Source organism: Egretta garzetta, unplaced genomic scaffold (assembly GCF_000687185.1).
Source record: "Egretta garzetta isolate BGI_Z169 unplaced genomic scaffold, ASM68718v1 scaffold166, whole genome shotgun sequence".
NCBI classification, from domain to species: Eukaryota; Metazoa; Chordata; class Aves; order Pelecaniformes; family Ardeidae; genus Egretta; species Egretta garzetta.
In genome coordinates this window covers 1,017,058-1,029,939 of record NW_009260133.1, presented here as the reverse complement: position 1 = coordinate 1,029,939, position 12,882 = coordinate 1,017,058, and the positions used below count along the sequence as shown (strand labels likewise).

Genomic DNA, 12,882 nt, shown 5'->3' with positions numbered 1-12,882 from the left:
ACACTAATAATATAATCATCTTACGTTTTTAGCCGGGGAACTGCAGACGTTGCACATCCAGGTATTTCTGTTAGCTTGTGATTAATGAGGTGACACACTTGAAGGAACAAGCTCAGCAAAATTCTAAAAACAACATTTAAAAAGTACTTATTTAATGTCAACACCAAAAGCATTTACTTGACGCTTTCAGCTTTGTTTTGTTTTCTGTTGTGATGATTTCTGGTTTGGGGATTTTGTGGGGTTTTTGTTGCCGATTTTCTCCCCTCAAACACATAATAGATTTTAGATTGTACACGTAGTCCACAAATATTAAAGTTATAGCCAATTTATTACAGACATTATTTCCCTGATACTGAAACAACGTTTTTTTAATATATATATAAATATTTCTACATTAATATAAATACATGCAAACCAAATCAGAAAATAGAAGTCTAGTGTAAAGAATGACTAAAGTGGCAAAAAATGATAAATTGTGTACTTTGCAATTATTTGTGGTCATAATTTTACCAACCTATTCAACCTTGCAGTCTCCAACTCTGATCCCAGAGAAGAAAAAAAAATCCTTCTTGCTGTCAATATTTTGCTTTGCACAGAGAAATCCATCAGTACCATCACTTATCTTTTTAATATTGTTTACAAGAGAAGAGAGTTTTTCAGTGCAGTCACACATTATTTAAAACCGTGGCACATAGCTTAGGAAGCAAGACTCTTTGCAAAGAAACAGTAACATCACCAAAAAAGTGTGATTTTTAAGTACCGTGCACAGAAAATTGTTGATATACCGACCAGCTTAAGTAGGGGAAGGCAGAGATGAAGCATTAACGTCATTTCTTCCTGCAACCTCTATATGCCTCTTCATAAAAAGTGACAGCAATAAATAAATGATTAGAACTACGACAGGTAGTAGACACAAGAGCAGCCTGTACTGGTTTTAAGAAAAGAAGATCAACATTGGCCAAGTTTCTTTATTTCATATTTCACATCTTCACTCAATACTGTTACCGAATGTTTGAAAAATTGTCCTGTACACCATGAATATACAAAATTTATCTGAAGCATTAAATCTGTAAAAATAGAAACAATTCAGTCAGACCAAGTGTAACTGAAGACACAGCAGACAGTACAGGGATTGCTTATCTGGGCTGAAGACGTAGTCAAAGTTAGATTTAACTAAAAGACCCACAGATTATTAAGGAAACAGAACTATGCAAATTAAGATTTTACTAATTTGTCAGAAGATAGGAGAGATAAAGGTAGTGGATTTTATTTTAAATCAATAAGCATAATGTCACTTTTTAGAGACACCTTGGCGGTCTAATTACATACAGCTAGAAAACTCACTGCCTTCAGGCACCCTCATATCAAGTGCAAATCTGCGCAGTTATAGAATATATTTATAAAATATACTATATGCAAACATCTTTACAAAGCTTTAAATCAAGCCACAAAGTAAATACACTTGATGGGACAACAGAAAAAAAAAAAAAGAAAAAAATCAAAGCAAAAATGTGGGCAGTGTGATTGTGACCCTTCAAAGCCAGAGGAAACCATTCGGTTTGTCTGCAACAAAAAGGAGATGGGATCTGCACCTTAAAAGTTGACTGTTAACGAAAATGGAAGAAAATATCCTCTGTGCTTCTGCAAATTAACATAAAATTAGCTTTCACGACATTTTATGTACTGTCGTTGTCTTAAAATATCTTCTAAAGCACAATGTCAACCCTTGAATACCAATAACCAACCACGTAATTAAAAGTGAAAGTTTCCCAGCTAAATTCAAATTACAAACTACATAATTCTAAGGAGTGCAATGCTCTGGAAAAAGCTTTAAATTAAATTATTTTATCTGTAAAGCTAGTGTTAGGTTTTTTTTAGTTAAAAAACAACTGGAAGCAAGAAAGCTGCAAGAGTACAAATGACAAAATTGTTTTAGATACACCAAGTGAAAGAGTGAATTATCCACTGATGCAGACAGAAACATCCATTTGCTACATTATTCGCTTCCTTACTTCATTCCATTGCATGTACACACAGCTTAAGTATTAAAATGCAGAATAATAAATAAAACGGCTCAGATTACTAGCAAGGGGCAAAACACAATCTGTAATTGTGCTCTATCTAGTTTCTGTTTCAGCAGTTTTTTTCTCTTGCAGTTTGTAAGAAAAATCATAGTCAGACTTCCAAAAAGAGTCATTCTTTTTTTTTTTTATCAGAAACTCAGGTTCATTTGCCCAGGTTTACAACCCAAGACATTTCTGTGAAGGAAGCACAGTGCAAATTATATGACTAATAAAACTTGCTTACATAGAAAGAAGTTTACTTGATTAATGTTAACTGGTATCTTTATGAAATACATTGTAAAACAAAGATTAAATAACAGGACCAGGTAGGCTTTTTTCCCCTCAGACTTTTTTTTTCCTAATACCTCCTTTGAAAAGCTTACTGAGTTACAAAAATCTTATAAAGTTCCAGTCTTCAGCAGATAGCCACTATAAATGCTGCCAATCAATGCCAACTAGTGTTTGATTTGCTTCTTGTGCATGTCCAATTTCCTCTGTGATACTGTGCTGCTGCCAGAGTTTTTGAATCTTTTTAAATCGTTCTTTGCACAGATGTAAGGGATTCCCGCGCCTGAAAAGAAGACAATACACATCAGAAATGATAAAACACTGCAACTAAGCACAAACACTCAGGTGCAGCATCTTAAATATTAGATAAGCCTTTAAAATATTTAGACAATCCTTTAACATTAATCTATTGCCAGAAAAAAAATCAGATAGCTTGATTAGTAAACTATTGGAGTGCTACCTTGCCTGGTTCCCCCCCTCCCCCTTACTGCTCACCAGTTCCCTCCAGCCTTTGGGAATCTCATGTACAGTCCCACCAAAGTCTGAACGTAGGTTTCCAGCAGACTTTCCGTGCTGAACCAGCTCATATTCTAGGATTTTGACCAGTTTCAGAAATAGCAAGCATTAACAATATCAAGTCCCCAAACTAGTCTCATAGGAAGCAGACGTAGGAGTTACAACAAAGAATTGTCATATTAAATAAAGTCATCTCATAGTATTCTCACTGGGTATTAAATGAACACAGACTACACAGATAAATGCACTATATACAAATACAGTTTTCAGCCTTAGTTTCTAGGCAGCTTCACAGATGCTGAAAAGATTTAAGTTTTTTCACCTCAAGACAACTGTTTACAACCTGGTTAAGATCTTCCATTAAATTTTTTTAACCTAAAAAACACATATTAGCATTAAAATGCTTGAAGACATTAGATGTAACAGCAATATCAAAATATTACCTATATAATTAAAAAAAAAAAAGTAACATAGAAAGTGCATTTTACAAACCAGATAGTTTTAGACTTCCTGTCCTTAAAAGATGTATTTTTTTTAAATATTTACCTGAGTCCCTGGTCTGTCTCTCCATAGTCATCGAGATAAGGAGGAGGATAAAAGCAGCCCTTTGTTTTTCCGGCTAAAAATAGCACCTGACATTCTCGTACTCTAGAGAGAAACACAGGGAAGATTTGAGGTATTGACTTTTAGGCTAATAGTTTCTCCTATTTTCATAGGCATTGCTTTTCCAATTCTCACCTACTTTCATTCTGTATAATCTGCATGTACAGATTTTTAAAGATACTTTTGTTTTTTTAAACTAAAGATCTTATTCTCTTCCTGTTATAACGCCTCAGTAGCAATTAAAAACAATGTAATTTCCTGTCATATTATTTGCAGTCTCTGTAAAATACTTGACACAACCACAACAAGAAAATAAACCAATTTCACTTCTCACTAGTCTTTGCCAAAGTGAAAACAGACGTTATCTAACCTTTCCCTGTATGCAGGAAGACAAAATGAATTGTCACGTTTTCAACAGCAGCAGCAGCAACAACATCAAGGTATTTACCTTCATTGTTTTGTAATACTTGAATGGAAATAAACACACAGGGAAAACAAATTCACTTTAAAATGAAACTCAAATTTTGTACGATACCTTATCTTCAAGGAAACAACCTCCGAACCTTATACCAAAGCATAAGGAAGATGAATACACTCTAGTTTTTAGGCAACCCTGTTATTAACAAACCACTGCCTTTACAAACCACCTGTACAGTCACATTTATAAAACTACTCATTTCATGTCCACACACACCGTCTAACCTGGCAATATAAGTAGAGGTGTTCAGTCCCTTACCTAAGGAATATGCCCACTCCAGAACCACAAGTGTAGGTATGTGCAGTACAGGCTCCAACATCATCTCCTTCTAATTCCGTTTGACAACAGTAACTCTGAGAACATAGCATGGTCCCACACACAAGGCACAATGTTGGGGCTCTGCTTTTATCACCACCTGATTTTGGACACCTTTTGTTAAGCAAAAGAAAAAAAAAAAGGTTCATTGTATGTATTAACTCTAGATAGTAAAATGATTCAAAAGTACTTTTGAACATTTACACAGTTAGCAGTTATGCAGATCCCTGCAATTTCTATTGCACTGAAATACATGGCAGTTTTGCTGGAAGACATGACAATCAGTGTGTGTCATTAACTTTATTACATTAGTATCTTTCTGAGACTTTCAGGTTAGAGGTTTCCCAGTTCATCAAAAGGAGCAGAAGACTTTAGGGGTCCTCACTGTAATTGCATATAACTTACGAGAAATTGGATGCTTGGTTAATGAGGCAGCTGTAGTCGTCCGGAAGGTCTATTAATTTGTTGGATTCTCTTGCATAGCTACAATAAAGCAATCAAATTAACCAGTCATATTTCAATTAAAAATACACAGTGATTTCAAACTCATTCACGTTCTCCTGACTCATCTAGCCAGCACCTGCGAACAATTACCTTTTTTAGATTTTCCTCTTCTCTGCCATTCATAGAGTAAAATGAAAGTACATAAAAAAGAAACCCCTGACATCTCTCAGCTAGAGCACGTCCAGTTTTCTTAGTTATATTTTTTATGAATTGAGAAAACGCACAGGCAGAAAATCAGAAAAAAAACACGTTATATGTATGATTTCAGCAAAGCCTCATGATGAGGTCACAACAGGTTTAACTGAATATTTGTTCTGCTCCCTTAACAGTTTGCTTTGTATTTTCCTTTTGTCACTAATATTGATTGCAAAAATAGTCTGAAACTCAAGTTCAGAGACCTTGTGTCCTGAGAGAATGAAATACTCATGCAATGAAAAGGACCTATTTAATACCAAATATTTGTATCTTCAGAAATAACAGTTAAAGTTAATTTTTTTGCAGATGCTATACACTAAATTTTAATAATCTTCAACTCTAGGAATAATACAAATTAGATTGTGAAATGTAAATAGAGGTTTGTAACAGAAGCAATGTACAAGAACATGCTAAGAGGGAAAGATAAAAAAAAAAAATCACTGTCAAGTTAGATATAATCTTGGGAAGAGCAGTTAAGAATCAGCAAAAGGAACACATGGAAAAAAAATCCCAGCATTACACATAACAGGAAATCAATTATGTAATCAGAGTATTCATACTGTATAAGATATTCTGTCAATAGTCTGGTGTTTAACAGATGAAGTGATTAATTTTTGTCGCTTAGCCTTATTGTACATACGACGTTAAACGACTGACTTTATTTAGCATAGGAGATTAAAATGCAGGGATATATTTTTAATGACAGCACTGTGAACCTCATATTAATTTATAATTATTTGGATAATTGATAACCACTATTTTTACCCAGCCCTCAAAGAAAAACATCCCAAATGCTTTTCTACACCCACTAAGCATTAAATGTGTCCTGAATTCAAAAAAAATTGTTTACCAAGTAGAAATGTATGAAAAGCAAATATTTTTTTTAGCAACTGGCTCGGTGTTGACTTCAATGAAAAATTTGGATTCTTTAAAAAACTCTTCAATGCCTGGTATTTTTAAACAAAGGTTACATATGTCGTTTAGCCACAGAACACCTTTTGAATCAGAAGGTACAAGTCTACTGTAGGAAACATGAGAAGAAATGTTATAGCCTCTGATTACTGCAGATCAGTCCAAATAAAACTGTAATATTTAATTTTGCCTTAAAATCGACTAATTTAAACAATATTTTACTTTTCTTACAAAATTCCAAACATCTCTCTGCTTATCCCCAAATATCTTTGTCATTCAATAAAGTACAACTGATACTATATTATATACACCCTTTTGAAAAAATATTCAGAGAAAACTGAGACATTGAAGTTTCTCCCCTGTCTCTGCTTAAAACTTCTCCATGTTTACCTGATAGCATGTCTCTTGCCTTCGAGATACCTTTTTACTTCATTGTTACTACACCAGCTACAAGAAAGAAAAAGATAGGCTTTTAATTTCAATGGATGATACTTTCCAAAACCAAGTAAGAAATCCGAAGTACCTCTGTTCAATAATCTCTACCACCAAACATATTTCTTTCAAAACAGTTCTTTTCACAAATGCTTTTCAAAGGCCACTATTAATTTCCATATATGCACTCCTGGGAGAATTCTTGTATTAGCTATATTGTGCAGAATTCCTTATTATATTTAAAGTAAGCATAAAAACATGACTTACCTTTCTATTAACGTGTTCAGAATCTCACTATTTTCTTCAAAAAGGCAAGTGAGGTTGTTTGGCAAGGAAAGATAGCTACATAAGTGTTCAAACTGGTTTGTTCCATTTACTGTAAAAAAAAAAAAAAGTATAATTCTCATAACTGCATTTCTTTAAATTACATTGACTACAAAAAATGAAATACAGCCCTAAATGGGACAGCTTTTTAAAAAAACAAACCAAGCTACAAGTTCTGTAGCTGTTCTCATGTCAGCTCAGCACCACGTATCATACTTTGTTTTAAACATGGGAATGCTGAAGCAATGTGAACCTACTTACCATTATTGTAAGTAGATTTACATTCAGTCCCTACATACACCATATGTGGAAGACAGTAAAGTATGTCAGTAACATTGATTACTTGGGGTGTAACATAACATCAGTGTAATTCGGAGATTTTAATCATTAGCAGATGCCGATTTGAATGAAATCAATGCAAGGAAAAGCAGGCCTCGTTTGAAAACAGTAATCAATAGATTTGAAGTAATCAATATTTTACTTTTTAACAGAAGAGCATCGGTTTCTGTTTTAGGTAATCTTGAATAGCATTGGACTCAATATTAAAAATACTTTTTTTAAAAAGGAAACTTTTTTTCCCCTTTTTCATTATGCAGATATGATTCTGCATCGGTAACAAACTAATTTTCATTCAATCAGCTTCTTCAGAAAAGAAAGTTTAAATGTAATTTATTTTGTCCATAAATGTTTGTATCTTTTGAAAAGCTGATTCAATACAAAGCAGCCAGTACCTTGAATTTCTGAGGGTGCTGGGACTCCATTTAAGTAATGGAAAAACAAAGCAGAACATCTCAGGAAAGGCATGATTCCAGCTTTTAGATTCCTCCACAGGTGCCAGCCTGAGGAAATTTCTTTCAAGGCACTTAAGAGAACACAACAAAAAAGTTTGCTTTTATTTAATCATTTCAGTCTGAACGCTGTATTTAGTAAGTCTTCAGCCATACTTCATATTAAAATACTGACTTCAGTTGAAACAAGCATTATGCAAAGTGTTTATTTCCAAGAAAAATAGCTAGCGATTCATAACAATATAACCAACTGGGACAGTAAATTACGGAAACTTCTGCATAGACATTTCAGATCCTAACAAGTTTTCTGTACTCAGACACTGCCAATTCCAGATTCTGCAAATGCATCTGCAAACTGACTAAAAAATTGTTCCAGATCATAATCTTCATGAGCACAAACACAGGAATTTATAGGAATAATTACTTGAAAATTGTATCTAGAAGTCATGGATAAGAAACAAGATGCAAGAGTTCCCACATTAAAAGCCTCATCTTTGACAGCATTAGTATATAGAATTCAGTCAGTAGTTAATGTTGAGTCCAGGAGGGAGAAAATATTATACATTTTATCAAAAGATTGCCCTTTTACCTTCCTGTACACTGGCAAAGAAATTTATACAGCGTGAGCACAGCTACTTCCTCTTCACTGTTAGTGTTTTCTTGATCCATGCCATTCTCTTCTAAGAAGAAAGAAATAAAAAGCAAGTTACTTCACATATACATGTTTACACAGCAAGAATGTATTTTTCAAGTTTTGAGAAAAAAGGCTAAGTGAAACATTCCACTGTACTACAATATGACATACTGCAAATAAGTTTTCTGCAGCACATCTTATGTTTTAAGTTTAGGCTATTGTCAACTCCAGTGAGGCGTTGGTTTACTTGTTTGATTGCTTGGGTTTCTTAATATACTTGCTTGGAATTCTTTGCTTTTGGCATACTACACCTTATCTGGTTCCTCTTGCCAGAAGATATGTTGATTCCTTACTTTGCTAACTGCAACTTATTCATCACGCAACGCCTAAGCCTAGCCTCTGCAATAAACACTTCCCGGCACTGGAAAGCTAGGATTCACAACTAGCTATGCTCCAAAAATCCTCCAGCATTAAGCAATAAAGGCAAAGGACTGAAATTTCCTGCGTACAATTTATCAATACTTTCTACGGGCTGAAAGAGAGAGAGCACCAGCAATTTAATTTTGCAACTGTAAATCGCACACATTTCCCAATAGCACCTTAATGTTTCCCAAGTATAGATTTGAGGAATCATTTCAATAGAAGTTGGAAGAAAGTGGCGTTACCTGTTGATGAGGTAAGTAAAATTTGTATTATGTGTGCCATAGTGACAAGATGAAACAGGTGAAGATCTCCAGTGCCAAGACTAACCCCTGAAAAATCCTGACAATGTATGGCAGGGGAAGAGAGCACCAAGCTTACCTGTAAAAGAAAACACAAAAGCTGGTATACCCATTTTCTTTGCTCGTGCTACAACTATGCCCTTTGAAGGCAGCATGCCTTATAAGCCTAATTTTGATGCTAATTAGCCAGCCATTATTTAAGGGAACAACGATTAACTACCAGGGGTTTTGGGGGGTCTGTTTGTTTGGGATTTTTTTTTTTTTTTTTTTTTTTTGCTATTTTTTGTTTGTGGTTTGTTGAGAGGCTTGATTTTGGTTTTTTGTTTTAACGTCCAAAGAGAATACACTCCAGCTCATTTTACCTCTTTTATTTATAGATAAGAATATTTGCAATGAAACAAGTCTTCCAATTGTATTAAGTAGTGAAAAAAATACTAAAAACCTGAACATTTTTAAAGGTTCCTAACCCAAAGTAAACAGAAAGCAACAATGAAGTTTTGACATAGTGCCTACTGGATCAAAACATTATTAATAGGTATTATGGAATACTTACCAATAAGTGAAACATGTCAATATCAAGTATGCAAGGAAGATTTCCATTTTTTCCATTAGGCACCAGTGCTGAGTATTTTAGAGAAAAAAGAAATTATTAACTGAACATTTATATATGAAAAAATTTTAGTGTACTTCAGTTACAAGACGAGAGCCATCTCCTTGGTTTATATGCTTAAAGTACTTAAAATATAAATGTACCTGTTTTGGCCAGAAAGGTGCAAATTCAAAAGCTGTTCAACATTATTGGAAAAGATTCGTGCCTACTTGACTATACTGTATTGAAATGAAACAAACCCAAAGGAACTATAACAAATTAAGTGCGACCATTCACTACTCCCACAGTGATCTTCTATTGCTTAAGTTTCCAGTGGAAGAAATAAGCTCAAACACTAGTGATTAAACAGAAACACTAACTGTTGTCTGTTGGACAGCTGTTCAAAGGAAACTTTTGCAATTCACTTAACTTTACAAGGTTCCCTGAATTTGCCTCACAGAACTTATTTGCCTTACAGGCTCAAAAATGCATTGCTAAAGAATGTCTTAAATTCATTCTTTTATTTCTAGTTAAGAAAGAGCTAGGCATCAGTCTCTCCATCCCTTAGTATTCACATTCACAGTAACCACAAAGTATTAACGAAAGCACTCCAACTGACAACAGAAATTCACACACTTCATAAATTCCAAGTAATAGAGTAAACTCCATCTGAAAGCAAACCCAAATAAAGTGTCTTGAAAATGTTACAACTTATTTAAAACAACAATCAAGGAACAGTTGCAAACTTCTGTAACCCAGGCAGTAAAATCTGATTTACAATAAAAAGAGTTCAAACTGCAGCTATGAGAATAGTTTTACAATGTAGCTATAAACATTAAGCTGCCAAGTTTAAAAACACTACTACAGTAAAAAATAGCCTCATCATAATAACTTAAAAATACTTCATCTGAAGACTGCTGCCTTGCTGGCCAGAAAATTAACAGCTGAAGATCTGTGACATTTTGAAGCTATTTCCATCAGCAAACATTTCACCACCACTGAGATTTCAAATGCTTTTACTTTTGTAAGTGTATAGCCACAGAACTCAACCCAAAAGTCCTAAAAATGCTTCCATCAAAAATGTGACCAGAGCAAGGGACTTCCAAAACCAAAATTTTATTCAGTAAGCTATCTTTTTATATATATACTTCACAGAATACTGACAGATCAAAGGCTAATAATTTTCCTTATTCCTAGCCTTGAAAAATAAAATAACACTTTTCGTTCATAAAAATAAAAACAGCACAGTTGCTTCTGCCAGATGGAGAGAAGAGCTTTGAAGAAACATTGATTCCATTTCAAGAAAACCCAAACCATACAGAACTTCATATCCTACAAAGTTCCAGTCAAATATCTAGCAACATTTTCTTTTCTGCTTCACATAGAAAATGGCTCAGCCATAGAAAATGGCTCAGCCATTACTGCTACAAATTGATGACAATTAAGTTCTTCCCTGCAAAGCTGACAACTGTTTGCTTCAGTAGGTGGTATCAATTTTACTAGTAATTTCAGTATATGGATGCATTTTAAAAGTTTTCCTGCTCTACTGACAGTAAACATTAAAATCAACCCATTTTATAATACCCTTTCAGAATAGTCCTCCCATTTAATTATTGCATTTGGCTGAACTTCAGACTTTTCACCTGTATCTACAAATGCTTCAAGCTTGGAACATTTTGGCTGTTCTCCACAAAATTCTCAACTAATACATGACATTACATAGTAAGTCCTGTCTTATCACATCCTACTTTTCAAAGGCAGAGAAGTTTGCAGATGTATTACAGACCTCTGCAAATATCCTATTTCCTTTCAATACTATATTAATCTTAATTTCCTCCTCTTCACGGTTCCAGCATATCACTTTTCTTTTGTGAAGCACCATGCTTCCCTCTCCTTTGCTCTTGGTACCTTTCTAAAAGTAGCAGATAAATGCTGGGAAAAATCAACATAACTCCTTCACAGCAAAATATCCACGCTTCTCTTGAAATGTATCTTGGGACTGCAGGCCAAAAGAAATGTCTTTCCCCCCCGACGATGAAATACGTATAGGTACACATGTGAAAATAACAGCTCTCGGTGTATTACTTAAAGCCATTACATAAACCAATCTTCTTGTAGTCAAGACTAACAATCATTCCGTTAGTACCTTTCTATATCTGTATCTGTAAAAACCAGAGTAAGGTGGTAAACTTACATGCTAAGAGAGTACAAAAGTGACCCTGTACTGCCGAAAGAGATGAAACTGTCCAGTGAGCTGCTGCAAATCTTGTTAATGACGTAAGGCAGTCATCCTGTAAAAAAACAAAGAAAAAGAGAAACTGCCACAGTTAATGAAGTTCCTCAATATGAAAAGATCTTTTGACTTACAGCATTCTTTTCAGGCCCCTCAGCTGCAGTTTATGGAAGCAGTTTGAGTGTCTAAGTATATGACAAAGATATTTATGCTTATGCAAATACACCCATTCCCTTCAGTATTCTTATTCTGACTGTTACCACGAGAAACCCTGGCCTTACTAAACTATGCATTTATAGAAAAAAAACAAACATAATAGTTTTGCTAGATTTGATTTTTAGATTAATAATCAGACACAGATTGACTAAACAGTGGGATCCAACAAATAAAACTATCAAATAACCATGACTTAAAATTTAGATGTTCTGCATTAAAGAAGCACAATTCCCTCTGAATCAGTGGAAAAAGAGGAACTGCTACTTACCTGTCGACAAGGTAAATGACCAAATAATGGTTTATCTTCATCAGCTAAAATTCGTTCTGGAAAAAAAACAAAACCCCAAAATATTTCAATGCTGTGAATTTAACTAAATTCTGAAATTCACATATAAAGGAGCAAAATGAATACATTAGAACCTATAGTCTGTATCGTGTAAGCACAGCTTCCCCAGCACATTATAGGTACACGTGGATCTTCTTCATTTGGATGAACCTTCAAGCCTACTTTGTATGTTGCTGTACCAAAAGTTGTCAGCATCTCTTTTATGCTCTCAGAATAAGGATTCCTGAAACAAAGAAAACAATATTACTAATTCATTTTTTCTCCACTGGCAGCACAGTACTTTTAATGATGAGCACTCATCCCATAGCTGAACACCTGGATTTTTAGAATTTAAGTGAGAACTCCAGTATCTTTTTTTCGATCTGGTATTCTGCAACCTCTTTTCTGTGACAGTTATACTCCCAATTATTTTTTGATTATTTGATTGGAACCAATCCCATTTTTTAGCATTAAGAATATCCAGTCTTCAAAGATAAAATATTTAAGATGAAATTAAAAGAACCATGTGTGACTGATGGCAAAATCTGTCATCAGCTGGAATGGGTGTCTTGCATTTTTGTGTGTAGTTGGCAGATAAATGTCTGTACCATGTAATGAATTTTAGTACCTTCTCCTCAAGTGAAGAAGGGGTAGACATATAAACATACCATAGTAGCTGAAATTGCATATTAACATACTCTCCATTTCATAGTCTTTCTTGATGTTTTACTTGTAGTGCTGAGCT

At 34.3% G+C, this 12,882-nt stretch overlaps 1 protein-coding gene across 1 annotated transcript in view; it reads right to left on the bottom strand.

Annotated features, from left to right (window-relative positions):
• Positions 1-407: 407 nt before the first annotated feature.
• The window catches only part of UBR2 (ubiquitin protein ligase E3 component n-recognin 2), a 53,099-nt gene continuing 40,624 nt past the window's right edge, over positions 408-12,882 (bottom strand). The window contains exons 34-46 of the mRNA XM_035897037.1: positions 12,233-12,381; positions 12,081-12,136; positions 11,558-11,654; positions 9,328-9,395; positions 8,718-8,853; positions 8,008-8,098; positions 7,362-7,492; positions 6,574-6,682; positions 6,265-6,321; positions 4,669-4,746; positions 4,207-4,377; positions 3,414-3,515; positions 408-2,634 (exon numbers count right to left, since the gene is read on the bottom strand). Coding sequence (XP_035752930.1) covers positions 2,493-2,634; positions 3,414-3,515; positions 4,207-4,377; positions 4,669-4,746; positions 6,265-6,321; positions 6,574-6,682; positions 7,362-7,492; positions 8,008-8,098; positions 8,718-8,853; positions 9,328-9,395; positions 11,558-11,654; positions 12,081-12,136; positions 12,233-12,381 — 1,387 coding nt within the window. The 3' untranslated portion in view covers positions 408-2,492. The remainder of the gene's footprint in view (positions 2,635-3,413; positions 3,516-4,206; positions 4,378-4,668; positions 4,747-6,264; positions 6,322-6,573; positions 6,683-7,361; positions 7,493-8,007; positions 8,099-8,717; positions 8,854-9,327; positions 9,396-11,557; positions 11,655-12,080; positions 12,137-12,232; positions 12,382-12,882) is intronic.